This window comes from Haliotis cracherodii, unplaced genomic scaffold, assembly GCF_022045235.1.
Source record: "Haliotis cracherodii isolate W230 unplaced genomic scaffold, xgHalCrac1.p SCAF_8, whole genome shotgun sequence".
Lineage (NCBI taxonomy): Eukaryota > Metazoa > Mollusca > Gastropoda > Lepetellida > Haliotidae > Haliotis > Haliotis cracherodii.
This window is the reverse complement of record NW_027266341.1, coordinates 53673690-53700603: the sequence shown is the minus strand read 5'-3', so window position 1 is coordinate 53700603 and position 26914 is coordinate 53673690. Positions and strand designations below refer to the sequence as shown.

Here is a 26914-nt window from a genome sequence, read left to right as displayed (position 1 = left end):
ACCAAACAAGTTAGAATAACATGACAGGTATTGTTCAGTTAAACCTTGCCTGTACAAGTCAAATAATTTGTTGTATTCAGCGTCACTGGGCAGGAACTAAGATGAAATATGTTTAATTGATCATAGAGTTGTTAGGTGTGTTCATGATGATGAATTCATCCGAACATCTAATTTCAAAATTATTTACCTTTCCTTGGGGAGTGGGGAGAGACAAAAGGGTTGAGAGGAATGTAGGATGCGAGGACGTTCAGTGGGGTTTAATGTTACTAGCAGCATTACAGCAGAATCACAGCATGGGGATCAAGGGCTGGTTTCACACACTGTCTGGGAATCCAAACCAGGTTTTCGCTATGGCCAATGATTGCTAAAACAGTCTGGCTACTATGTCACCCTGATGTCACCAAGAAAGATCTGATGATAATAAACTAACATGTCAACACAAACAGTGATGAGTTCAGTGAAATTTTATACAGTTCTCAATTCAGGGATGAGGAAATTCAAGCACTTAAAGACTTATGGCAACAAAAATATCAAAATGTTATCATGGTTTCAAAACACTGAATTATAACCATGAAGATCTGTAATGATCTTCTCTGATGCGATACCACTCTGCATGAAGATCTGAAAACAGCACCAAAGGTTGCTTTAGGTGAAAGTGGAGAGAACTTTGACCACTCAACCTACCGGTAAATGAAGGATACATGTATTCTTGAGCCAATCAGATGTCATCTTTCTAAAACTATTTCTTGCAATCTTGGTTATTAAATTTTCATTTTATAACAAAAGAAAACCAAGAGAATACAAATATTCCTTCGATGGTACTCCCTTTAGGGTGAAGATGCAATGGTGCTCAGCAACATCACGGTGTGCAAAATATCCACAACAATAAAATGGTGCACCTTTATTATTCACATGTGTAACTTGCCCTTCACCTTCAGCTTCAAGATACAGCAATCAGATGTGCTGGTCTGTATTTTTTTCTCCCTCAAAAGGATTTACAGAAGCAATGATGCTGATTGGCTGATTAGAACGTACACCTGACTTGGTCTCAGATGGAGGTGTCCGCAGATCTTCAAAACTGGAGGTACTGTTATGAGTAAATGATCTAACAAGATCGTGACGTAAGATAAAAAGATCCATGGACTAAATCCGATCCGTGTCAGCACATCTACATCAAGGAAGAATGTATCATTTCAAATCACAGCATGGGTCTGAGGTGTTCATGTGAGATACTGCACCCGTTTTAAGTACTTGGCACGGATATCAGGGCTGTATTTGATGAAAGGTTTCAGTTCATCGGTGAGGGTGACCTTTCTGCCGTACGGCGACAGTCGGTTGTAGGACGGTTCACTCATACTGTCCACGTGTTCCATGTGACGTAAGCTGGCCCGGATCTGGTCCAGGGGAGGAAGATGATCGTACACGCTGTGGTGTGGATCTGGGCTGTTCATCGTCATCCGCTGGTTGCTATGGGAATACTGAGTCTGTGTACGGAGCAGCGGGGACATTGTATGCGCTGGTGTAAACTTGTCACCATTCACAGTGAGTTGAGGTTTCCTCAGCGCGGCTTGTTTCTGTTCACGTAACCTCTGCACTACCGATCCTTTTACAATTTTTTCTCGGTTGCATGCTGCTAGTTTTGCCTCTCGACTCGATGAGCTGGGTGGCCTCATCGCCAGGCTACCGGTCGCCTGTTGTTTTTCAACCCAGGCCAGGTTCTCTTGTTGACGAGGATTGAAGTTGGGTGTGCCCGGCCCACGATCGAACACAGTCATTTGTCGTTGTGTGATGGGTCGTCGAGTGACCGAACTACGCATGGATTCTCTTGTGTTGGAGCGTGAGGGTGGTGTCGAGGCAGGCCTGGCACTGGGTGTGTAACTAGAGACCCCGAGACGAGGGTCATACTTCGCCAGCTGAGCTGCTTGAACTGCATCACTGGGGTCAGTGGCCTTCCCCTTTGAAACTGATTTAATTGAGATCGGCTCAAAGTACACATTGCCATTGTAACCACGCCATGCCTGAAAGAGACAGTAAGATTATGTTTTTATTATTAATATTATTAATTAAACAAGAGTCATCAGAAAGATGACATATCCCCCCGGCAGCTGTCTGTAAAGTAACCACAAGTAAATGTGCAATTCTATATGTAATGAGTCAAGAATGTTCTTTAAGAAGCATACATTGTTTACCAACAAAAGATCCACCATGGTCGCATCCCACATGAAATGGTTAAACCATGTCATCGATCCCAATTGCATGGATCGATGCTCAGGATATGAATCACTGGATTGTCTGGTCCAGACTCGATTATTTACAGATTGTCGTCACATAGCTGGAATATTGCTGAGTTCGGGGTTAAACAACAAACCAACCAACCAACTAAAGGAATTCATTTTTGTATATGAAATCAAACCGCTCCCTATAAAATTAAGCTGATACTTTGTGATGGGTGATCTACCTTGAGGGGAGCCATGGGTGACGGCCGCCGCTGATGGATGTAGAAATACTCGGGCTGAGTGACCCCGAATGGAGGTTCCTCCACGCTGATCAGAGCAGACGGCATCGTGACGTCTGCTGGATTCTGGGTGACGCTGGTACAGCGGTTGGACATCAACGTCAAGGCGCGACGGAACACAGCTTCCCGCGTCTCAAGATTCCTTGTTGTGTCTCTGTAGGGAGAAATCATTATTTGTGTCACACGTAAACCAAGCTATTAAGATTATTTTCAATGACAAGTGGCAAAAAGAGATCAAAACAATGCCACACGCTTGTCAAGTATATTGAGGGATGCAGAAGTGCAAGGAAATCACCAGGCCCAGTCCTTCAGGAAAGTGGCGATTACATTTTTGTTGTCCATGGACAATAACAATTCTCTTGAATACAAGGTGGAATAGATAAACGCTGGTATTTAAAAAGGCAGAATACATCGGTACTTGCTTGTTTTTCTCACTGTAGTGCAAGTACTACCCTCCAAGAAAGGTACATGTTATCATTACAACAATTTCAGTTCTCGTAATGGAAGCAGGCACATCAATTTTACACTCAGTGCCAGATTTTCTCAGTTTAAAGAATGAAAAAACCCATCCATAGTTAGCCCAAGACTCTATATACTTAAGACTTCATTTGTTATTGGTACAATGGTTGCACTGATACCTCCATTTTCATGTCTGGAATTTGGACTCTTAAGAAACATTGGTAGTTTTCTCTCTAATCACATGAACAACTGTAAAACATCTCGTTCAACTTTCTTTAAAAAAACAAGCCATCATCTGAGTATTTACAATCTGACTACAACTCCCGTCATAGTGCTAGTAATCACGATAAACATGATTGTCCAATAAAGTATGATGACCGAAAACAAATGATCCAAAGATATATAAAGGCCCAGATAGATCCCTGTAGTTGTCTGTGTACCATCGACTGTTGAGGGGACAGTAACATCACCGTGATAATCATGGATTGGTTGGTTGGTTGGTTTGTTGTTTAACACGAACTAAGCAATATTGCAGCTATATGACGGCGGTCTGTAAATAATCAAGTCTGGACCAGACAATCCAGTGATTGATATCATGAGCATTGATCCATGCAATTGGGATCGATGACATGCATCAACCAAGTCAGCGAGCTGACCACCCGATCCCAATAGTCGCCTCTTACAACAAGCATAGTCCCCCTTTACGGCAAGCATGGGTTGCTGAAGACCAAATCTACCCCGGATCTTCACAGGTCCGATAATCATGGAACTTTAAACAGTTATGTAATAGGAACAAACATCAATTTGTTAAACCACACCTGGAACAGCAAATTCTAGATGTAAGAATTTTTCATTCATCTTCCAACAGTGGCCAAAATCAGTTGACATGATGATGGCAAAATAAAGTTGACCCATCTTATGACTCACCATTAGTTTCAATTGATCATTCTGTTACCTGTAGCTTCTTAGAAGGAAATATGGAAATATCCTCAACTTTATTTTTTACCTGTTTTGTTTTACGAAAATCGATTATATTCTTAATCTAAATGCCATGAGTTCATGGTTAATAGGATATTTGTTTGCTTAGGATCGGTTGGTCAGGCTTGCTGTCTTGGTTGATGCATGTCATTGTATCCCAATTACATGGTGGATGCTCATGATATCAATCACTGGATTGTCTGGTCTAGTCGATTATTTACAGACCGCCGTCATATAGTTGGAATATTGCAGAGTGTGGAGTTAAACATTCAAACAGGTTGAAACTCTGCCCCACAGGTGTCATTTGAGTTAAGGGAAAAGAGGGATATTGGTCAGGAGAGTTAGGGACACGAGTAAGTAATGCAAAACCCCATCTGCGGCATTAAACAACAAACACAAACAAAATCACTGGGGACCAATCCTAACCCGGGATTCAAACGGGCAACACGTAACCTTCCCAACGCTCCAGATCACCTGTGTATTTGTTTCACCTCTTGTCCCCCTGAGAGGATATCGAAGTCCATGTCATTCAAAGAATATATATGTCTCCTTCTCTTTTAATCGCAGAATATTTGTGATTTTAATTGTGGCTAATTTGAGTACAATCCAGTAATTGACGGTATGATGTAAATCCTTCTTGGGTCCATTCAGGTAGCCAAGGTACTGTAAGTCACCATGGTCCCTAGCATGGTGATCTACCTTCACCTGATGGTGATCAATAGCTCGTTTTTATATTGTGTTATGTTTAGTGAAATCTTTTTATGGTTACATACTATTTTCAAATATAAACTGTGATAGTCTAGTTACTTTACTGTCCATTGACACAGGTTTTTATAGTCCAAATATAATTTTTTTAATGTATAAGTTTCTCTCGTCATGATATGGCTGAAATATTGCCGATGTGACGTTAAATTTTAACTCACTTACTCACTCACTATTTCACTTCAGACAATTCAGACATGTTTCACTGCTGTGAGCTTATGCAACATGAGACACGTCAGGCAGCACAAAAACATGAAAATTAGAAGTCTTCTAAAACAGCAATTCAATTTTGAAAGGGGTATACCTTGTTGTGGAACTCACTGGTTAAAAAATACTGAATAGACTGGACCTAAGGTGAAAAAATATATTGACTACCCAAACAAAACTATCAATTCCCAATGTGAATGATAACATGCGAGTAAATATTAATTGCTCAAACAATTATCTAGAGTCTGCCTTCAAATATTACACAACATTTTTCATACACTTTACCTTCAAAATGTTCCAGGTATATTGTTAGTATCCAAAATCAACAAACATTCAGAGTAAAGTAGTCCCAAATCTTAAGTCAAACAATCAGCGGAGGTCCTGCCGAGATGTAGAACTGCCCATATCACCAGTGAGTTGCCTGGTACACTATCTCAAGTCTAGGAAGTATCCTAGCTACAGCACTGTACTCAGTCACAAGTGATAACCCACAGAATGCTGATAACCCCGGTCCGTCTCCTATCGATAACCTGTGTCCGTCTGCTGCCGATAACCAGAGTCTGTCTGGTGCCAATCCACTTTTATATACCCCAGACAGCTGCTTCAAACTCAAGCCATATATCACTTAATGTTCAGTCAATATTTTCACAACAACCTGAGTATCCTTCCTCATTGCCAGAAGAGTTACATAAGAGATCCTTGAGACCGTAGTGTCTCTTGACAACACTTTCCAAATTTGAATTCTATCAAAACATACGACGCTGTGGTCCAGGTTATCTCGACTGAACAAGTACGTCAATGCATGAATATAATTAAAATGAACGATGTCATAGATTTAAGGATCAGAGGGCTTGAAAACTAATATGTCAAAGATATTTTCTTATCTAAAGTAAATCTTAAATGTACTGGTACACTAAACTTTGAAGAAAGGTATTGTGATTCTTACCATTCCATTCAAGCTTATATCTACTTGTTTCGGTATACAGGTCATTTCACATGAACTAAGTGATTTTTCACTAGCTCAAGAGGACATGTGTGCCCATTCATTGAAGTCACTGCAACACACTGTGGAGAGTTGCATCCTTTGGGAATGATAGGTCACTTTTATCATTTTCAAAGAAGAAATGATCACATGGGTGTTAATGGTAATGTGTAGGGGTGGGTATTGGATATTTAAAGAGTTTCACAATATCTTACAATACACAAGACTGTATTGCGATACATATCACAATATATTGTAGAATTCAAAATTTTGATTGCACAAAACAAGATGCTTGAACAGCATCATGTTTACTCATTCAACAATCTCATTAAAATCCTTAGTTCTCACTACCGCACAACAAAGATCTGAGGACATCCCAGTAGGGGTCACGTCAGAACGACCTTTCATCCGACCAATCAGAGCGTCGTTTACCAGATCATGAAAGTGACAGTCGGAATGTGATTTCTAATCTTGCATCCTCGAAATCTTTAACACGGGTATTCCGAACGATAGTTACGGGTTTAAAGACTGAATCCATACAATCTAGACCATCTATTACCCATTTGAGAATGTTCTTTTGTTCAGGTTTCAAATGTTTAATCGAGAATTTGTCAACATATGTTTCAAAGCGTAGTCGCCAATTTGAAATTAGTGCCGTAAAGCACGAGAAAGCTGCCTTCTGATTGGTCATTCCATTGGCCGGTCAAAGTTCAAGCAACGTTGGCCCGTAATGGGATGTCCTCAGATCTTTGTTTAGCAGTAGCGAGGACTAAGATGTGATTTTAATGAGATTGCTCATTCCAAAAATATGTAAGGATGCACGCTCCGGGACAGTGATGACTTGGTGTTACACCACTGCCACAGAAGAACTCCAGAATGTAAACCTGCATTTTGGAACTACGGAAACATTTCGTACATGCATTTGGTGAGTGCATAACATTAAACACATGATAAAAGTCGCTATTTGAAATCACCCGCTATACCGAGCTTTAAGACATGATATTGTGATACAATTTACCGATATACCTGTAATACCGCACACCCTTAGTAATGAGACATACAGCATATAGAGTGAGGTCATAGTTTCAGTTCAAGGACACTTTATACAATATTGAAGGTCATGAAGATCCTAAACACACCACTTCGGTGACACCCACCACATGAGTACGGAGCTCGCGGTTTACTGTATCGCCTAAGACCACCAGTGTCCAACAGAAGAGATGATGACAGCAGAGCTCCACAGAGAGAGACCAATATCGATTCCACTGAGCTACACATCAAATGAGCTGTTGGGTAGCCTAGTGGATAAAGCGTTCGCTCGTCACACCAAAGACCCGGGTTTGATTCCAGATATGGATATAATGTGTGAAGCCCATTTCTGGTGTCCCCGGCTGTGATATTGCTGGAGTACTGCTAAAAGTGGTGTAAAACTATACTCACTCACTACACATAAACTTCACCAACTGTTCAGTCCATGTACAGCTTATCCTTCAGAGAGAAGCCCCCCACAGATATATAAACGCCTTTACACATCAACTACCAAGTGTCCAGTGTTGATCTGTCACACGAAGCTCCCTTCAGTGACACAATACACACCCAGTCATAGAGTCAGCTGTCGACACCGATACCATCACTGATCATATCACCTCAACACGAGGACCGTGGGATAAGTCCGAGCCGACCTCTCAATGCAACAATAAACATGGCGGTGATGAGAAGGATTATGACAGCTATGATAATTGATTACTACTTGTCCAGGTTATCCTTGTCAGTTTACTACAAGGTTGGGGATTTCGGGTAAGGATATAGGTCCTGAACAACCTATGCTTGTCACAAGAGGCGAATGATTGGAGTCATTTGGTGGTCAATCTCCGTTACCTGGTACATTGTGTGTCAACGTACCCCGATGGCGTGGATGGATGCTCATAATATCAGTCTCTGGATTGTCTAGTACAGACTCAATTAGAGGCCACCGTCAAAGAGCTGGAATATTACTGGAAGAGGCATAAAGCATTGCCAAAAACAGACAAAACTAAATGATTTGAGGAGACTTCAGGTGTACATTTATGATTATCATAACCATTTTTGCGGTTGAATCTTTCAAAATCTCAACGATAGAAACTAACAGTTTCAGTCCACTAGTCCTTATAATGATAATGAAAACCCTTAAAAATGGCAAATTTCTACTAGCCCTAAGGATACTTTAACTATTGGCCAGTTTGGTAAGGACTATTGTACTCGTGCCAATTTCTAACACAGAAGCTATTGCCTAAAAGGACAAAATGTACTTTCAACCCTTTGTTTTCTGAGTTTGGTGAAATTCATGGAAGAATTATATTGTTTTAAGTGAATTCACTCACCTCTCATGACAGCAGGACAACCCAGGCCAGTGTTGGGGACACGGGGAGACCTAGGGCTATATGATACTGTACCTATGATCTACTACGTTCTGTGTTGCTTACAACAGGCCTGTGTTGACACTTGAGTGTTATTTATTCAGTTAACAATCAACACCCACCTTAATAAATGTCACAGTAAACCTGCACGGCTGTTTAGCAGTGTTGTGCAAACACTGAATCTGGTAAGACTGTGACTAAATGTGATAACTACCGGTACCCACTTACAAAGGTAAACCATGTGGATGAGGGAGTCTTTACCATCCATTTGTGCCATTACCATTATTACTTTGTACTAAATAGATACAGACAGACCAACAGTGTTTATCTACATGCATCTGACTTCTTTAAGTGGCATTTAGAAGTTGGTGTGATGAAGTAAGACAAGTTCTATGGATGAACAACTTCTTTATTACAATTAGTGCGACGTTTTGGTGTAGATCCTAACACCTTTATCAAGCAAGTGATGGATAGTGCTAAACAACATAGGTATATATACTTATTAACATCAATGTTTATACACTAAATTGATTGATGGACACAGAGAGCTGATTAAGATAATTGGAAGCCAGTGGATGACTAATGGGACAGGGTAAACAACCACAGACGCTGATTGGGATGATTGGAAGCCAGTGAATAGGCTAATGCACACAGAGTTAGATACATGCATCTGTTTCAATATAATGTGTGAGTGAGTGAGTGAGTGAGTTAGTTTAACTCGATGTCGGAGGAAATCCAAGGGTGACAACATTGTTCATAGAACTCCGCTTTGAAGATTATTCCAGTTATATCATGGCCTGTTTTGGGAGGAAAGCCCGAAGTGATGCAGGTCTAAGATGTTTACCACTTTGGTGAAACCCATGAGCACGGGTATGGTGCTGACATAATCAAACCCATGATTATAGGTTTCTGGCATGCCTAAGGGACACAACTCTTCATAGCCAATTGAGGCACCTTAGACGACTGGGCACCAGTGCCCTCTCTAAAATATGAACACTAATCATAATACTTATGGAATGGTAGTTCGAAATTCTTGTACTCATTCTGTACTAGACCTGTGATATTTCTGGGTTAGAATTGGTCCCTAGCAACCTGTGCTGATCATTAACGTGACTTAATGGATCAGGCAGTCAGACTCAGTGACTTGGTTGATGGTTGCCAGCCTACCCTGATGGTGTGGAACGTTCGTCAAAATATCAATCTCTGGATTGTCTGATCCACCATGGCACAGCTAGAATATTGCTCAGTGTGGTTCTATTGGTTGGTTTGTTGTTTAACGCTGCACTCACCAATATTCCAGCTATATGATGGCGGTCTGTAAATAATCGAGTCTGGACCAGACAATCCAGTGATTGATATCATGAACATCGATCCCTGCAATTGGGACTGATGACATGCATCAACCAAGTCAGCGAGCCTGACCACCCGATCCTGTTAGTCGCCTTTTACGACAAGCATAGTCGCCTTTACGGCAAGCATGGGTTGCTGAAGACCTATTCTACCCCGGAATCTTTACGGGTCTCAGTGTGGTTCTAACAAACACACACATTCTGGAATGAAGAACACCCACTTTATGCCCTCAGCACGATATAGATAGCTGAACAAGTAATGTACACAAGCCATCATGCCTAACTAACTCCTTATTACAAGACCGCCTCCGTGGTCTAGTGGTAGACCGTCCGCCCGAAGAGCGGAAGGTCCGGCGTTCGATCCCCAGCCAGGTCATACCAAAAGAAGTTAAAAGATGGTACTTGTTGTTACCTTGGCACTCGGCATTAAGGGGCTAAAACAAGGACTGGTCGGCTCGGAGTCAGTATACTGTGTCTGAGTGGGATATTCATGTTAAACTGCGGCATGGTATCTCAGTGAGCTAGCACTATAAATTGGCATCAGTCCGGACTAGTACAAGCAGCCACACAAACACACACGTACATGCACGTCGCTATATAAGTGCAATAATCTTGGATGCGACGTTAAACCCCATTTCACCTCACCACCTCTCCTTATTACAAGCAACAGTTTAACAAATCAAAATCAACCTGGCATACCTTGAGATAAGATACATTCTTTCTAACATGGCAGAATAAATAAAAAACTTACATTGTCACAATCCTCCGACTCCTTCTGAGTAAAACTGACAAAAACGTCCTCACTTCAGAACGACCATAACAACCTTCCCACTCTCAGTCCTCCAGTCTACAATGGTCAACTCATACAAGAATATGTATGACCAAAACATATAAATAAAAAATCATCCTAATTTTATATAATCATGTAATTAAAATGAAAAAAACCCCAAAGGTTTGGTACATTTTCTGTGTAAAATAATCCTATAATTGAAATGTAGCAGGCAACTACATGTATACCCCACTATCAGGTTTCTGTCCACGGCATAGACTCTGCCATGTTATCACACTATCACTAGTTCACATACCACAGACACACACGGAGCAGTCCTTATCATGTTTATCCACCCTCATTTATTTACCTAGTCTCTGTATGTGTTTAACGCTTAAGAATAGGCGTCATTATCATGATTATGCAATATCTGGACCAATTTCAATAAGAAAATTCATATTTTTTTATTTCTCTCAAGTAGTTACAATCAACTGGCATTTTACCATGATCATGTTGAGAATCAGTCATTTGTACATAATTGGGGTGTCACAATACACACTTGCCTCAAAACTGAAAATAATGTAATTACAGTATTCGTATCAGATTTACCTGATAATTCTTCTCTGATAAGAAACTTTGGAGAGTCATTGTCAGATTTTTTAAACTCCATCATTGAGTTGTGATTCAAACAAGGAAATTACCATGTATGATAAGCATAATGCATTACAAATACCTTAGGTTGCTTTGAGGTTACCTGGGACCCCCATTCTATTGTCCCTAGGACTCACAAATAAAGCCAGGTATGTCTCTGGAAGCATCCTCATCATAACAGTAATTATCAATGTCTGAATGGAGCACTCGGATAATTCCAGCTATGTGACGACAACAACAAGTTGTAAATAACTGAGTCTTGTCCCAGACAAAACAGTGATTGATATGAGCAGCAATCCTGGCCATCAGGGTACAATGACATGCTGTCAACCAGGTCACCCATCCTGACAACACATTCAGTACATTTCGACTAGCATTCTATAGATCCCAGAGATTTATTCTAACTTCAAATCTCAATGGGGTAATTCGGAATGCAACAAACATGAAATTTCCAACACAAAAACATCCCATAGCTCCCCCCCACCCCCCTCCAAAATCAATATATCCAACATAGTAACACACTATGGCCTGATAACCAACATTTTCAACATAGTAACACACTATGGCCTGACAACCAATATTTCCAACCCAGTAACATACTGTGGCCTGACAACCAATATTTCCAACACAGTAACACACTGTGGCCTGACAACCAATATTTCCAACACAGTAACACACTGTGGCCTGACAACCAATATTTCCAACCCAGTAACACACTATGGCCTGACAACCAATATTTCCAACCCAGTAACACACTGTGGCCTGACAACCAATATTTCCAACCCAGTAACACACTGTGGCCTGACAACCAATATTTCCAACACAGTAGCTCACTGTGGCCTGACAACCAACATTTCCAACACAGTAACACACTGTGACCAGACAACCAATATTTCCAATACAGTAACACACTGTGGCCTGACAACCAATATTTCCAACACAGTAACACACTATGGCCTGACAACCAATATTTCCAACACAGTAACACACTGACCAGACAACCAATATTTCCAACACAGTAACACACTGTGACCAGACAACCAATATTTCCAACACAGTAACACACTGTGGCCTGACAACCAATATTTCCAACCCAGTAACACACTGTGGCCTGACAACCAATATTTCCAACCCAGTAGCTCACTGTGGCCTGATAACCAACATTTCCAACACAGTAACACACTGTGGCCTGACAACCAATATTTCCAATACAGTAACACACTGTGGCCTGACAACCAATATTTCCAACACAGTAACACACTATGGCCTGACAACCAATATTTCCAACACAGTAACACACTGACCAGACAACCAATATTTCCAACACAGTAACACACTGTGACCAGACAACCAATATTTCCAACACAGTAACACACTGTGGCCTGACAACCAATATTTCCAACACAGTAACACACTGTGACCTGACAACCAATATTTCCAACACAGTAACACACTGTGACCAGACAACCAATATTTCCAACACAGTAACACACTGTGACCTGACAACCAATATTTCCAACACAGTAACACACTGTGACCAGACAACCAATATTTCCAACACAGTAACACACTGTGACCAGACAACCAATATTTCCAACACAGTAACACACTGTGGCCTGACAACCAATATTTCCAACACAGTAACACACTGTGACCAGACAACCAATATTTCCAACACAGTAACACACTGTGACCAGACAACCAATATTTCCAACACAGTAACACACTGTGGCCTGACAACCAATATTTCCAACACAGTAACACACTGTGGCCTGACAACCAATATTTCCAACACAGTAACACACTATGGCCTGACAACCAATATTTCCAACACAGTAACACACTGTGACCAGACAACCAATATTTCCAACACAGTAACACACTGTGGCCTGACAACCAATATTTCCAACACAGTAACACACTGTGACCTGACAACCAATATTTCCAACACAGTAACACACTGTGACCAGACAACCAATATTTCCAACACAGTAACACACTGTGACCTGACAACCAATATTTCCAACACAGTAACACACTGTGACCAGACAACCAATATTTCCAACACAGTAACACACTGTGACCAGACAACCAATATTTCCAACACAGTAACACACTGTGGCCTGACAACCAATATTTCCAACACAGTAACACACTGTGACCAGACAACCAATATTTCCAACACAGTAACACACTGTGACCAGACAACCAATATTTCCAACACAGTAACACACTGTGACCAGACAACCAATATTTCCAACACAGTAACACACTGTGGCCTGACAACCAATATTTCCAACACAGTAACACACTGTGGCCTGACAACCAATATTTCCAACACAGTAACACACTGTGACCAGACAACCAATATTTCCAACACAGTAACACACTGTGACCAGACAACCAATATTTCCAACACAGTAACACACTGTGACCAGACAACCAATAGGAACACTTGTGATTTACTGCTGCATCATTAACCAACATTCACTCACTCATTCCAAGAGGGGAACACTTCAGGGACCTGTTGCCAGACAAGTATCTTCCATCTTCCCTGTCACACCTGGGTGTTGTTTCTGAACTCCCACAGGACTGTTTACTTGTGAGTCTACCAATGACGTATTGATTATAGAATATGGCCAGATTTGTTGTCACAACAACTCCCTAGTCCTCGTGCTCCACACAGCCGACAGATCAATGTAACGTCACTACTCCATCAATACAACCTTGACTCCGTATCACTGCCACTGCTACATTCCACAATACAGATCTATGTGTCTCGGTAATCACACACTTCATTCATCAATCCTACATAATCGCGGGACTTGAATTGGCGTCTGAGCACGGTGAGACTGAATTGAATGAGTATCTGAGCATGATAATACTGAATTGAATCAGAGTGTGAGACTGAATAGAATCAGAGTGTGAGACTCACTTGAATCAGAGTGTGAGACTGAATTGAGTCAGAGTGTGAGACTGAATTGAATCAGAGTGTGAGACTGAATTGAATCAGAGTGTGAGACTGAATTGAATCAGAGAGTGAGACTGAATTGAATCAGAGTGTGAGACTGAATTGAATCAGAGTGTGAGACTGAATTGAATCAGAGTGTGAGACTGAATAGAATCAGAGTGTGAGACTGAATTGAATCAGAGTGTGAGACTGAATTGAATCAGAGTGTAAGACTGAATTGAACAAGTATTTGTCACAAAGTGACGAAATGTCCCACACCATAGTACCAAATATGAAGACAATCCAGCGATTAGTTCTTGAGATATCGCGGCAACACCGTTTTCCAACTCCAAAAGCAGATTTGCCTGCTGTGACCTTGAAAATGGGGTCAAGGTCACCAAAACCGACTGGTGTCTGCGGAGTCTGTATATACACCATAGTTCCAAATATAAGGACAATCCAGTGTTTAGTTCTTGAGATATCGCGGCAACAAACAGGTGGGACGGACGTACGGATGTACGGACATACAGACGTACGTACGGACGATCGTGAATACTATATCAGAGAATGAGCATGGTGAGACTGAATTGAATCAGAGTGCGAGACTGAATTGAATCAGTGTTTGAGCATGGTGAGACTGAATTGAATCAGAATATGAGCATTGAATACTACAATTTGAATCAGCTTCTGGGAATTATGAGAATGTGAATTGAATCAGTGTCAATATGATAACCAATGTTATTTAGATACAAAATTGTAAACAGTCTGAAATACAGATTCCATTTTATAAAGATATGACACAACTTTGTTGTAATTTTAAGTTTATAAGAAGCATTACTTTGCATTTTGTTAACACTGTTTAAAGGTTATTCCCTGCTAAATTCTCCACTGCCTTGGCAGATTTTGAATAACATTTCTTCTTTTTCCTCCTGTTCTGTAAGAATATTTCAGTTTCAGGATGTTGATGAATAAGTCATTTAAGGAAACTGACCAAGCACCATGTCTCTTTCCAATTCATAATACTGTATTTGACGTAAAAAGCGCACAGGGCGCACTCAAGATTAGAAATAGGGGCGCTTATTAGAATATAATTTTGGTGAAAGGGTTGAAAGATTGTACATTTCGTGGTTTATGCTAACAGCCTGAAATGATACAAAAGAACAGTCTGTGCGTATTATACACGACAGATATATTTTTCAAGAATTTAATTGCCCATAACTAAGGGTGCATATAACACACGAGGGCATATTATACACGAATAAATAAGTCTTGTTTACATGGATCAATCGGAAGGGTTCTAATTGGGATTGTTCACAAGCCAATATATCAGCAAATATCGCCGTGGGTGCTTATTACGTCGAATACGGTACTTCAATTCTACCTTTCCACTCTGCTTTTAAAGACCACTCACACAAATTAAATGCTTTAGCAATAGCAACTTTATTGCTACCACTGGTCCAAAGGAACTGTTTAAACGTATAGAGGTATTAAAATAAGGATTGCCTCACCTAACCTACAAAATATAGTTTTGCAAACCTTAAATTCTTAAAATATTAATTCAACTTTTATTCACGACAAATAAAAAACAACAGTCTTGAATTTTTCATGTTTCACATTTTGATTTTGAATTTATTTTATTTTAATTTACTACTTACGTTCAGGCTACATGTCATTTTCTGTAGCCTTGGCATGTCACCGTGGATAATTCAAACTGCAAGAATTTAAAATAGGTCTGGCCTGACAAGGGTTTTATCAGCATATATGCCATATTGTCATTGATTTAGCAGTGGGAAGGGTTGAATGTCAACTGTAACTGATAAAAGCTGGCAAATGAGGCATGACAAATCTTCTGGTTCTCATAACCAGAATATGCCGAATAGCCAATTTGTTTACAAAATGTCAAAAGATTAACCTAGTCTGATAATCTTGTCCAGACTGGATTATTTACATGTCGGTGTCATATAACTCGAATATTGCTGGGTGTGGCAGTAAAACAAAAAAATATTTTGATATACATATTATAAAAACACCAAAAGTCCTTGAGTACCTGAGAGCGTATTCGCTTTTGACGACTGGCAGACGCCATTCAGAGAGTGGGCCTTCAAACACAACTTTCTTATCCATTTCCAAATGAAGCAATAGTCAGTGAAATATGTCTAGCACCACGAGGTCATGTCCTACAGATTAAACTCCATCAGAAACAGATACCCAGACACAGACACAGACACATCTGTCAGGAACGACACAAATGCTTCTGTTTGCAATGTTTGTAGCCCAACACAGACAAGGAATCTTCACAGCCTGCACTATTCCTTCTTAACAACATTTGTTACAGGCGAATAACTGGAATCTATTCATACATATTTGTCCAACTTTCAGCATTGTCGAGTCAGTAGTTTATAGTTCTGCCATGTCACCCATTTATATCCACGCTCATACAACTCCGCCAACTCTCTAAACCTTTACAAATCACTCCATTCATCTTTCATGTCTTTCCTGCAATTTCTATGGTAATCTAACGTTCACGGGTCTCTTCATTCTCACTGTGTTGTATAAAAGAATTACCGAGCTTCAAAGCTGTGATTTGTCAGCAGTCAGAATGCTTAATTTTCTTAGTTTCAAAGAAATGTTATTATGTATTACCATACATTGCATGAGGTATGACAATCTTTGAAGTGACTTCAGTGAGAAAACCATCCCGAACAAGCTACAGTTCTCATGACTTTAAGCCATATAGAAGAACTACTATTAATATATATGAGGCCTTGAAAGTACAATAGTCAATATGTCTTATTCACATTTTCACATGAAATGAAATATTAGAGTATTTCAACCATTGTTTGACTGCGATCATCAAATTTGGTAGACCTATTATTTAAACTACTGAAGTTATTTAGACTGAAATACCATTTTAATTGCAAAATATTAATATTTGACAATGATACGGCTATTTTATATGAGTCAACATTATCATGCCAGCATCAATTCTGTTTATTGCCTGCACCTTGAGTAAGTGGCATTAGAAATTGGCACTAGTCCTGTAGTCCTTGCCAAACTGCCCAATAGTTAAGGTGCCATAAGGACTAGTACAAATTTGCTCTTTGCAAGGGTTTCGCTATAGGTTATCATTATAAGGATTAGTTGACTAAAACTGTTAGTTTCTACTGCTGGAAGTGATTTGGAAATGTGTCTGAATTGTATAAATATATATATGATCAGGGAGAAAAGTCACCTCCGGTCAATGATAATTTCTTTTTCTTAAATAGATGTTTTTGGATGGAAACAAAAAGCAAGAGAAATTCCTTCTCACAAATTGTAATGGTTTCAGAATGTAACATGCTCGTGAGGTCTGTCATTTTGCAAATGTGCCTCACTAAATACAGCCATAATGCCAATGGTTCATTCTCCACTATGTGTGTTTATAACATAGTGGAAGCAAGATAAACTAAATTTCTTCCTGGATAGCTGTTTTGACCAGATGATTGACAAACATCACAAGTGAATCGATACAAAGAGTGTGTATCATACAGATGTTATTTAAAAAATAATAAATGATAAATTATTACCTCATTGTACTGTTTATCAGACACATATGCCCATGTTAAAGACAATAAAACTGAAATCAGTTATGAGAATTCAGTTAGACACAGAAAAATTTTGTTTCCGAAAAATATCTTTAATTGCAGGTTTTACATATATTAGGGCATTTGATGAATCAAGAATAAGTAACTATCTGTACTAGAGAGGTAAAAAAAAATAAAGGAGACCAAAAGGGCTTAGTATTTCTTAATGAGGAACTTCAGAAGAACTTATCAACAAACTGAAACAGGAAACAATCTCAGTAAAATTAGGTCTTAGTTCTCACTACTGTTAAACAAAGATCTTAGGACATCCCATTACGGGTCACAGTAGCAGTACCGAGAACTAAGATCTGATCTTAATGAGACTGAAACAGGAATGAGTTCATTGGCAACACATACTGCTCAGTTTACAAGCAACTTTTTGGTATTTCGGTGTCTGTTATTGTTTACTTATCTGAGAGTAAAATACTCATTGAATTAATACACACATTATTTCAAAATAATAATGATTGCAGTTCATACTGTGTGTTTTATGTTTAAGAAATGTTATTTGTGAGTGACATATAATATGTAAAGAGTATAAAAACACAGAAACAGATACGTTACCATAAATAACAGATAATGTAACAGATCATTTCAGACAGGCAGTTACTTCCTTTACAATGCATCAACAATCATACAAAGCATTTAGGGGCAGTCGGGTAGCCTAGTGGTTAATGTGTTCACTCGTCACACCGAAGACCTGGGTTCGATTCCCAACATGGGTACAATGTGTGAAGCCGATTTCTGGTGTCCCCCGCCGTGATATTGCTGGAATATTGCTAAAAGTGGCGTAAAACCATACTCACTCACTACGAAGCATTTACTTCTATTATTAAATGAGGAATAAATATCAGTGAGACCACTTTGGTAACGTTCTCGTGGTAATGTATCTACAGACACACATGACATTGATGAGAACTTATTACTTGTACAAGCCAAGGGTATGATGTACCAAGTGTTCGCAAGTCATGTCTGCTTTAGATACATTAGCACTGGGATGTGGAAGGAATCACTTTTGCCAAATGTGTGCCGTGTAGGGTAATGTTGCCAAATGTGTGCCGTGTAGGGTAACGTTGCCAAATGTGTGCTGTGTAGGGTAACGTTGCCAAATGTGTGCCGTGTAGGGTAACGTATCTGTTGCATATTTAAGTACCCAACTCAAGTTGCAAGCTTCAGCTGGCTTACTTCAAACTTTATGTTGTGACAAAGAGATATGTCTCAGGGTGGATTTGGGAAGTATACTCTACTCTACTGAAATAACATGAAATTTCACAGAATACATGCATTTTGTGTGGTATAACTGCTTCCTGAAAATCCTTATGACTTTAAATTAATGTTGCGGCCATAAAATGTCCGAGTCCTGCGATGGGATGGGATTCAAACCACGGACCTTCTGATCTGAGGTTGGATGCCTTGTCCACATGACCAATAGGTTAACTCCGTCAGCAAGCTGACAAGGTAAGGATGTCATCTGTGGGATGATTCCACATCCTGCTACATACTCCCCCATCAACAGAAGGCACGTCCCGGGCCGCATAGTAAGGTACTGAGGCTTATTTTGCTCATATATAATATGAATGTGCTCAGCCCCAGGTTGGGTGCCAATGTGGCGGCCATAAAGTTTCCGAGTCCCGTGATGAGATTCAAACCACGGACCTTGTGATCCGAGGTAGGACGCCTTGTCCACATGACCAAAGAGGTTAACCTCGTCAGCAAGCTGACAAAGTAAGGATGTCATCTGTAGGACGACTCCACGCCCTTATACATTAACATGGTATGAAAAACATATAAAACATCTCTATAAGAAGGACAAAATATTTTAGAAAGCCATTAAATTTGTCATCAATTATTCAGTGTATTAAGATTCTCTTACGAAAACAATCTGTGGAAATCTGACAGGGATAGAAATTCACCAAGAAAATCTACTAGCTCAAATAGTGATATAGCAATACCCCCCAAAATGGTTGAAATTGAACTAGCTCCGAGGATTTATTGATTGTATGTAGGCTTCAGTTATTCATAAACTCTACCACAGTGTATATTGTATAAAAGGCTACGTCTCGCTGTTGTGAGCTTGTGAGACGTATGACACACTTGGGGCAGCACATGAACAGCATCGAAGCAGATTTATGTCATAAAAGTCTCATTCGTTTAAAAAAATCTATATCCAAGGCAGTCAAAATATATTGAACACCGAAAGAAAACTAACAAATAACCAAAGTAAAGGACAACCTGTCTAAATACTCAATGGTTAAAAACTTTCGTTTGGAGATCTGGAGAATGAAGAGGTGGCGATGGTGACTTCTGTTCCTTATCAAATTGTAGAGAATCGGCCCAAAGTAATAGAAAGCAGATAGCACAGTGGGTTGTTGAAAAAGCTGTGCGTTATAAAAACTCTTAAATCAAGCAGATTTTCCCAACACCACTTTATCGTCCTCCAGGCCAGAGGAGCTATCCGTCTATGTAGGGCAAGGATATATCTAGGATTCCAAAGTAAGTGTCTATGGCAGAAAAATTGAAAGAAAAATATTTGTGATATTGTTTAAAACAGTATTTTTTAATTTTAAATTTTGAACTTTTACTGTCATTTGTTTCAGACTTGGGGCCGAATATCGGCCTCTGAGCAGGTGTAGATAAATCCCTTATGGTCTCTCAGAAATAATCAGGTCTCTCTCTTACCTTGACTCCAAATTCCTTATTTCCGCCGTCACATCTGTGTATGCGCTGATACTAGCCGGGGTGTTGACCTTCGCACGAGACAGCGGGGCATCGGTTTCACATCCACTAGTGGCTGGCCGCCTTCCATGTTGCGCAACATCCACAGTCATCACCCCATCCTCAACACAAGATGGCTGTGACAGTTCCTCAGCCTCATCTATATTGGACAAGGCTGATTCAATTCGACTTTTACGAGTGGATGTTGCAGATTTACTTCCTTTTCTGAGCATACTGTCTATCAGCTTTTCTTCCAGAATTTCTGGTTCAAGTTCAAGGTCAAGGTCAGCCACTGCTTCGTCAAGGTCAGATTCATCCTCATCTTCATACACCCCAAGGTCACACTCTTCCACACTCAACTCTGCACTGACCTCTGATTGGTTTTTGATAATATCTGATTGTCTGGCTGCAGTTTCCTCATAAACCTGTGATTCCGTAAGGCCCTTCTCGTCATTGTCAGTGGGTCTATTCTCATCATCAGGTAGCTCATCTTCAATTTCATTCATGTTGGCTGATTCTGATTGGTCAATATCCTGAATATTGGAATCTGATTGGGTTATCATGTTCATGTCTGGAGCTTGAGAATCCAATCTGTTTGCAGTAGCATTTTCCGAACCATTTTGAATAACTTTGGAGTCACCTTCATCTATGACCTTGACCTCAATTTCATCCCCATCCCTGCTTTTTCTATCATCCATGGTCCCTGTCATAAATAAAATCATGATTCCATTAATGAACAATTATGAAGCAGCTTCTGAAAAACATATTGAGAGAAAATGTTCAAAATACATACATAAATTCAACATGTAGAATCTGTTAATAAAAACACATAACCATATTTTCTTGAGACAGTGCACACTTTGTTCCAAAAAATACTGCCCGTGAAGATTCCAGGTTAGAATAGGTCTTCAGCAACCCATGCTTGCCATAAAAGGTGACTATGCTTGTCGTAAAAGGCGACTAACAGAATCGGGTGGTCAGACTCGCTGACTTGGTTGATACATGTCATCGATCCCAATTGCGTGATATCAATCACTGGATTGTCTGGTCCAGACTCGATTATTTACAGACCGCCGTCATATAGCTGGAATATTGCTGAGTGCGGCGTTAAACAACAAACCTACCAAAAAATACACTGCGTAGAGGGTGGGTACACATAACACACGCCCTGAAGAGTTTTGCTGTTTTTTCCCCCAACGCAAATCATTAAACAACAAAAAAACACAGAACATATATTGTTTTGGTGTACATACTTACAAAACCATATAGATCAATGTCTGTTGTAGGAGAGGTTTTATCATCTGCTTATAAACGACATGCAGTACTCCAGTGTGCCACCAGGGGGTGCTGTCGTGACAAAGTACTCCGTCAACTCACACTGTATTCAGCTTATCCTGTCCTGTATAGCACACAAGGGCCATACATCTCATCCTTCCCCTGTCTCGGAGATTACATGCATTATGCATGAATCTAGTGACCATGTTATGTGGACCTATACCTTTGCAAATCAATATGAAGTGCTAAGCATATACAGGGGTACAATGTGTGAAGCCCATTTGTGGAGTCCCCCGCCGTGATATTGCTGGAATATTGCTAAAAGCGGCGTAAAACCATACTCGCTTGCTCACTAAGCATATATCAGAGGTCCCTCTCTGGAAAACGTCTTGAGTTGAATTACCCATTAGTAAAACGGAACCCATTATGCAGCGATAAGGCCACACATTTTAATATTTTATCACATCAATTTTTCATAACCAATTAACTTGAAAAAATCCAAAAGAAAAAAACGTACATTTTAAAGTTTTATGATTTATTTTGTTTATTTGGCTTTGAGTTGTTAGGGTGTAGGTTTAGTGGGAATAAGTAAAACCTAATATTGTTCAGCAAGATGTTTAGCAATTTAAGAATTTTTAAATTAATATGTGGATTTATTTACTTGTTTTAAAGTTTGTTCTATTTACATGTATACATAAGAGGTTGGCAGAGAACAGGAACATCATACAATGCATTTAATGATTTATTATCAAAAGGTTAACATATGAAGTTGTATCTTTATATTTTCAATTAAAGTGGAGCAGCTTGAAATATAAGTCTATTTATATTTTATTCTCTGACTGTTGATTTTGGCTCCAAATGGTTGAATCTGAAAACAAAATCTTTTAAAAGTCTTGTAAACAGCCTTGTTGGTTATCAGAAACCAGTGAGGGATAGAAAGATTTTGTTTTCTTCCCCAAAGAACCCTTTGATTTAGATTTTTTATTAATTATGAAAATAGTGTATAGGCTATCAGCAAAAATAAACAACTTGTGGGAATTGGGTCAAACCTGATTTGGGTCACCTAAATCCTGGACCAATTGTCAATGCCTGTTATGTCTACCCTGACAAGTCAAGAATGTTAATGTTTATACATGTATAGACATTGAAAGAAGAAATATGTATGGAGAATATCAAAGGGGGAAATTTGAAAATTTGTGGCCTCAAAGATACTGCTCTGTAATGTGAGGTTTCAACATGTGTATGAAGAATATCATCGCCTGGAAGACATAACGTCAAGTTACAGACTGATAACTGCATTTGTACTTGAGACATCATCTGGAGATGTTTGACAGAGACACATCAAACAATGGAGAAAACTGAGAACCGAGCAGTGAGTGAGTGAGTGAGTGAGTGAGTGAGTGAGTGAGTTGGTTTAAACGCTGCTTTTAACATTATTCCAGTTATCGCACGGCGTGCAAGCTTAATGATGGAGGAAAGTCCAAAGTGATGAAGGTCTCAGACGTTAACCACTTCAGTGAAACCCTCAAGCACGGGTATGGTGCTGACAAACCTAGAAACATAACTGGGGCAAAGCGGGATTAGAACCAACAATCATAGGTTTCTGGACGCAACTCTGCACAGTGAATCACGGCGCCTAAGACGACAGACACCTTCATAAAAAGGACATGTCAACAATGCATACATGAAGAAACGAAAAGCATGTTGGGGACGACTGCTCTTCATATTCAAGTGTTAAATAGAAGCAAGGCAGAAGTAGCACAGAAGATGACCCTGGACTGGTCATCCTGAAGATGTCAAGTCTGACACTCAATTGGAGGCTCTCCACTGAATGGTTATGGCCGACCAATATGTTACAATTCAGAAGGTCACTGCCAAAATTGGGTCAGTTTGGGGTCAGAACAGACGTTGCAAATTGGCAAGAGGTCCACAAGATAGGTTCCCAGAATGCTACACCAGATCAGAAGCTGACACGACTGAACATATCCAGGAATCTTTAGACCAGTTATCAGCAGAATCCTATCATTTTCTATGCAAATTTTAACCTAGGATGAAACCTTGGTCCATCACTTTGATCTAGAGTCTAAACTTGTAAGCAAACAGTGAACCAAGTTGCATCTTGTCCACAACAGATGTACAAACGGATCGCATCAGTTGGCAATATGATAGCACGTTTCTTTGATAGCATCTCTCAACTGATGTAGTCCTGTGGCAGAGTATTGCCAATAGCCTGCTGTTGCATATAGCCAATAATGATTATCCCTTACTGTCCCAGAAGCCATGATATTGCCAACTGATGCTATCTGCTTATACATCTGTTGGCAATATCATAGCTTCTTACGGATGCAGGTTTTAAATATCATAAAAACCCTTGGACATGCTTTATCATACACATAATGTGTGAACAATTTTGATTCTGAACAATTTTCTTTGTGAGGCCTTGGACCACCTGATTTACACTTGTACATTACCTTTTGTATTTTACCGTCAACGTACCTACGTGTGGGAGTTTCAACAGGAAAGAGGTCCCCAGTAATAAATACTGGAGTGTCACAAGAAGGGATTAGATGGACCAATGATTGCTAAGCATGTTCAGGTCTTGGATGAGTGACCTGGCTGATTGCATGTCATGGTTCAACACTCACTACTATTCCAGGCCATATTACCTTATCTTGGGATCTATCTAGAATTCCACACCATATGCCTGTGGCATGCAAACTGGGAAAATAATAATAATAACATGATATAGGAAATTTTAATTCAGACTTGTTTTATAAAAGTTTTTTTAATAATCTTTTCCCGAAAATGTTGGAAAAAATAGTTTATCATCAGGTTTTACCCAAAACAAAAAAAATCATTCACTGTAGATGCTGGATGTTCTGAAAAATGAGGTGTTTGTAAATTTAGATGATTTTGGAAATTTAAGATAATTAGCGGTGTGTTTTGAACCACTGATTAAAATAAAATGTAAAAAAAGATTGATAATACAATACTTCATCAGTAAATACACCAGAGCTCCAGATAAGCTGCGTATCTGCATGAAATATGCATCAGAAATGCAGAAATAGGCAGTAAAATAAAATCCAAGCGTATCAAATACGCAACGAACATTACAGATAAGCTACAAAAATAAAACTTGTGCGTATCATCAAAATATTGTGAAGTAACCCTGTGTATTCGATTAGCAAATCAGCAAATTATTTTGAAATTATGAACGGGCATTCCGTCAACCTTGCCAAACTCCAAGATGACAGTTAAATCATGATCATTTGCCATCACACTTTCTTGTGGAAGTATCGTGGTATTTTTGAGTCCTATAAAGCTCTCGAACCCACACAACACCAGTTTGCAGGGACTAGATGAATAGTGTTTTTAAATATTTAACTTAAATACCCACATGTGTAAAAACTAGTGGGTAACAGAAATTTGAATACCCAGATAGAATTACTGATACCCAATGATTTTAAAATGCATGGGTAAAATACCCACAACACCAAAAGCTTATCTGGAGCTCTGTACACAATCAAATTTGACCCTGAAATGAGAATATTTTTTCCTATCCAGCCTCATTCATTCAAGCAGGTCACTCAAATCAAGGAGGGGATTAAAGATCTTTCGTGTCCATGAAGGATAGAAAAAAATTTGTTGTTAAATATTAGGTTTTCATTGAGCATGTTGAAAAAGGATCATTTGTAGGAAAGCTTTGTTCTGTCAAGGGTCTAATCAAGCACATATTGAATACATAGTATAAGGTGATTACATAAGGCGGACCACTGACACATATGTACACTATTGACTGATCATATCCCCAGGAGATTAAGTTATTAATGGATTATCAGCATGATCCCTTACACCTGCCCATACATGAGCCCTTGGGAAGTATTAGAGCTAACAGATCCGCCAGAGTGTTGGTTCAATACAATATGCCACTAATAGGTGTTACCTGTAGGAAATGCACTGATCTGCATTAACATACTGACCAACTGACCGCCAATACAAGTTATTTTTTGTATTAGTGCTGTGTAATATATCTTTGCTAAAAGTGCAAAGAAGTAAAAAAGAGAAAAGTTCGTAATTCTTTTTAAAGGGAGACTACTCTGGTTAATGCACTCATGGTGGTGGTGGTGGGGGTGGTGGGGGGGGGTGGTGGGGGTGGGGGGTGGGGGGGTGGGGGCAGTTGAGGGCAGTTGAAAAAAGTTTTATTTGAATCAAGTTGGGGACAAGTGATACTTGTACAAATATTTGCCCCCCCTGTCAAAAAAAGTTTACTAAGGCCTTGGGCACCCTCTCAGTATGGCACAAGTCACTAGTTACTATGTCTGAAATATACTTGACTGGGCATATGCTCAACACATGTTTATTACATGATGTATTATCATGATTATAGATGGGGTGGGATGGAAGTTGTTTTTTTGTTTTTTTTATACACTGTAATACTATCATCCGCGTACCAGATAAACATTTCATGTCATCCAGAATACCTCTTCACAGGGCTTGGCGTCCAGCGTACCAAACTTTTTGGTTTGGTTAGGTTTCTTGTTTTACGCCACACTCAGCAATATTCCAGCTATATGACGGCAGTCTGTAAATAATCGAGTCTGACCAGACAATCCAGTGATTGATATCATGAGCATTGATCCAGCAATTGGGATACGATGACATGCATCAACCAAGTAAGCGAGCCTGACCACCCAATCCTGTCACCTCTTACGACAGCATGATCGTTTCTTATGACAAGCATGGGTGGCTGAAGACCTATTCTAACCCCGACCTCGGATGGAAGTAATTAAAAATTTATGAGTCAACGACAACATGACAAGATCAGGGGAGGGTCCAACAAAAACAAAACATGTTGGGACGGTAATAAAAATAATGGACCAAATATGCTTTAACTGTTAAGGAGTTTTATATTATATTACATTCACACTTAGCATGGTCAAAATCTTCTGCAGTTTGCTTGATTTTGGACTGTAAAAAAAATGGACACGTTCTTAGGGTAGCCTAAGTTCGCCATTTCCCGCACGGTTAGTCATGTTAAAACTAAAGGGCATTGATATCAAGTCTGACTAAAATAAGTCCACGTCCATGTCAATAAGTCACTTGAAGTCAGTGTTATTTACACACAGCGATAACCACACATACTTCTTAGAAGTTGCCAATGTGTTATAAATGATCCAATTTACTCCATAGTATCGTAAACTCCACAAAGAAGTCGCCCGAGAGCTCTATATGCCAGGGTATCAAACTTTACCTCAGTTTGGGGGGATAGCGTTCCGTTCTGGA

General features: G+C 39.6%; 1 protein-coding gene across 1 annotated transcript; it reads right to left on the bottom strand.

The window, feature by feature from the left end:
* Positions 1–26914, bottom strand: LOC139450145 (uncharacterized). Its single transcript, XM_071231811.1, has 4 exons — positions 26883–26914; positions 20321–21059; positions 2459–2669; positions 1–2018 (listed from the first exon to the last, which is right to left on the bottom strand). The coding sequence occupies exons 2-4, from the start codon at positions 21052–21054 to the stop codon at positions 1221–1223; spliced, it is 1743 nt and encodes a 580-aa protein (XP_071087912.1). The 5' UTR covers positions 21055–21059; positions 26883–26914; the 3' UTR covers positions 1–1220.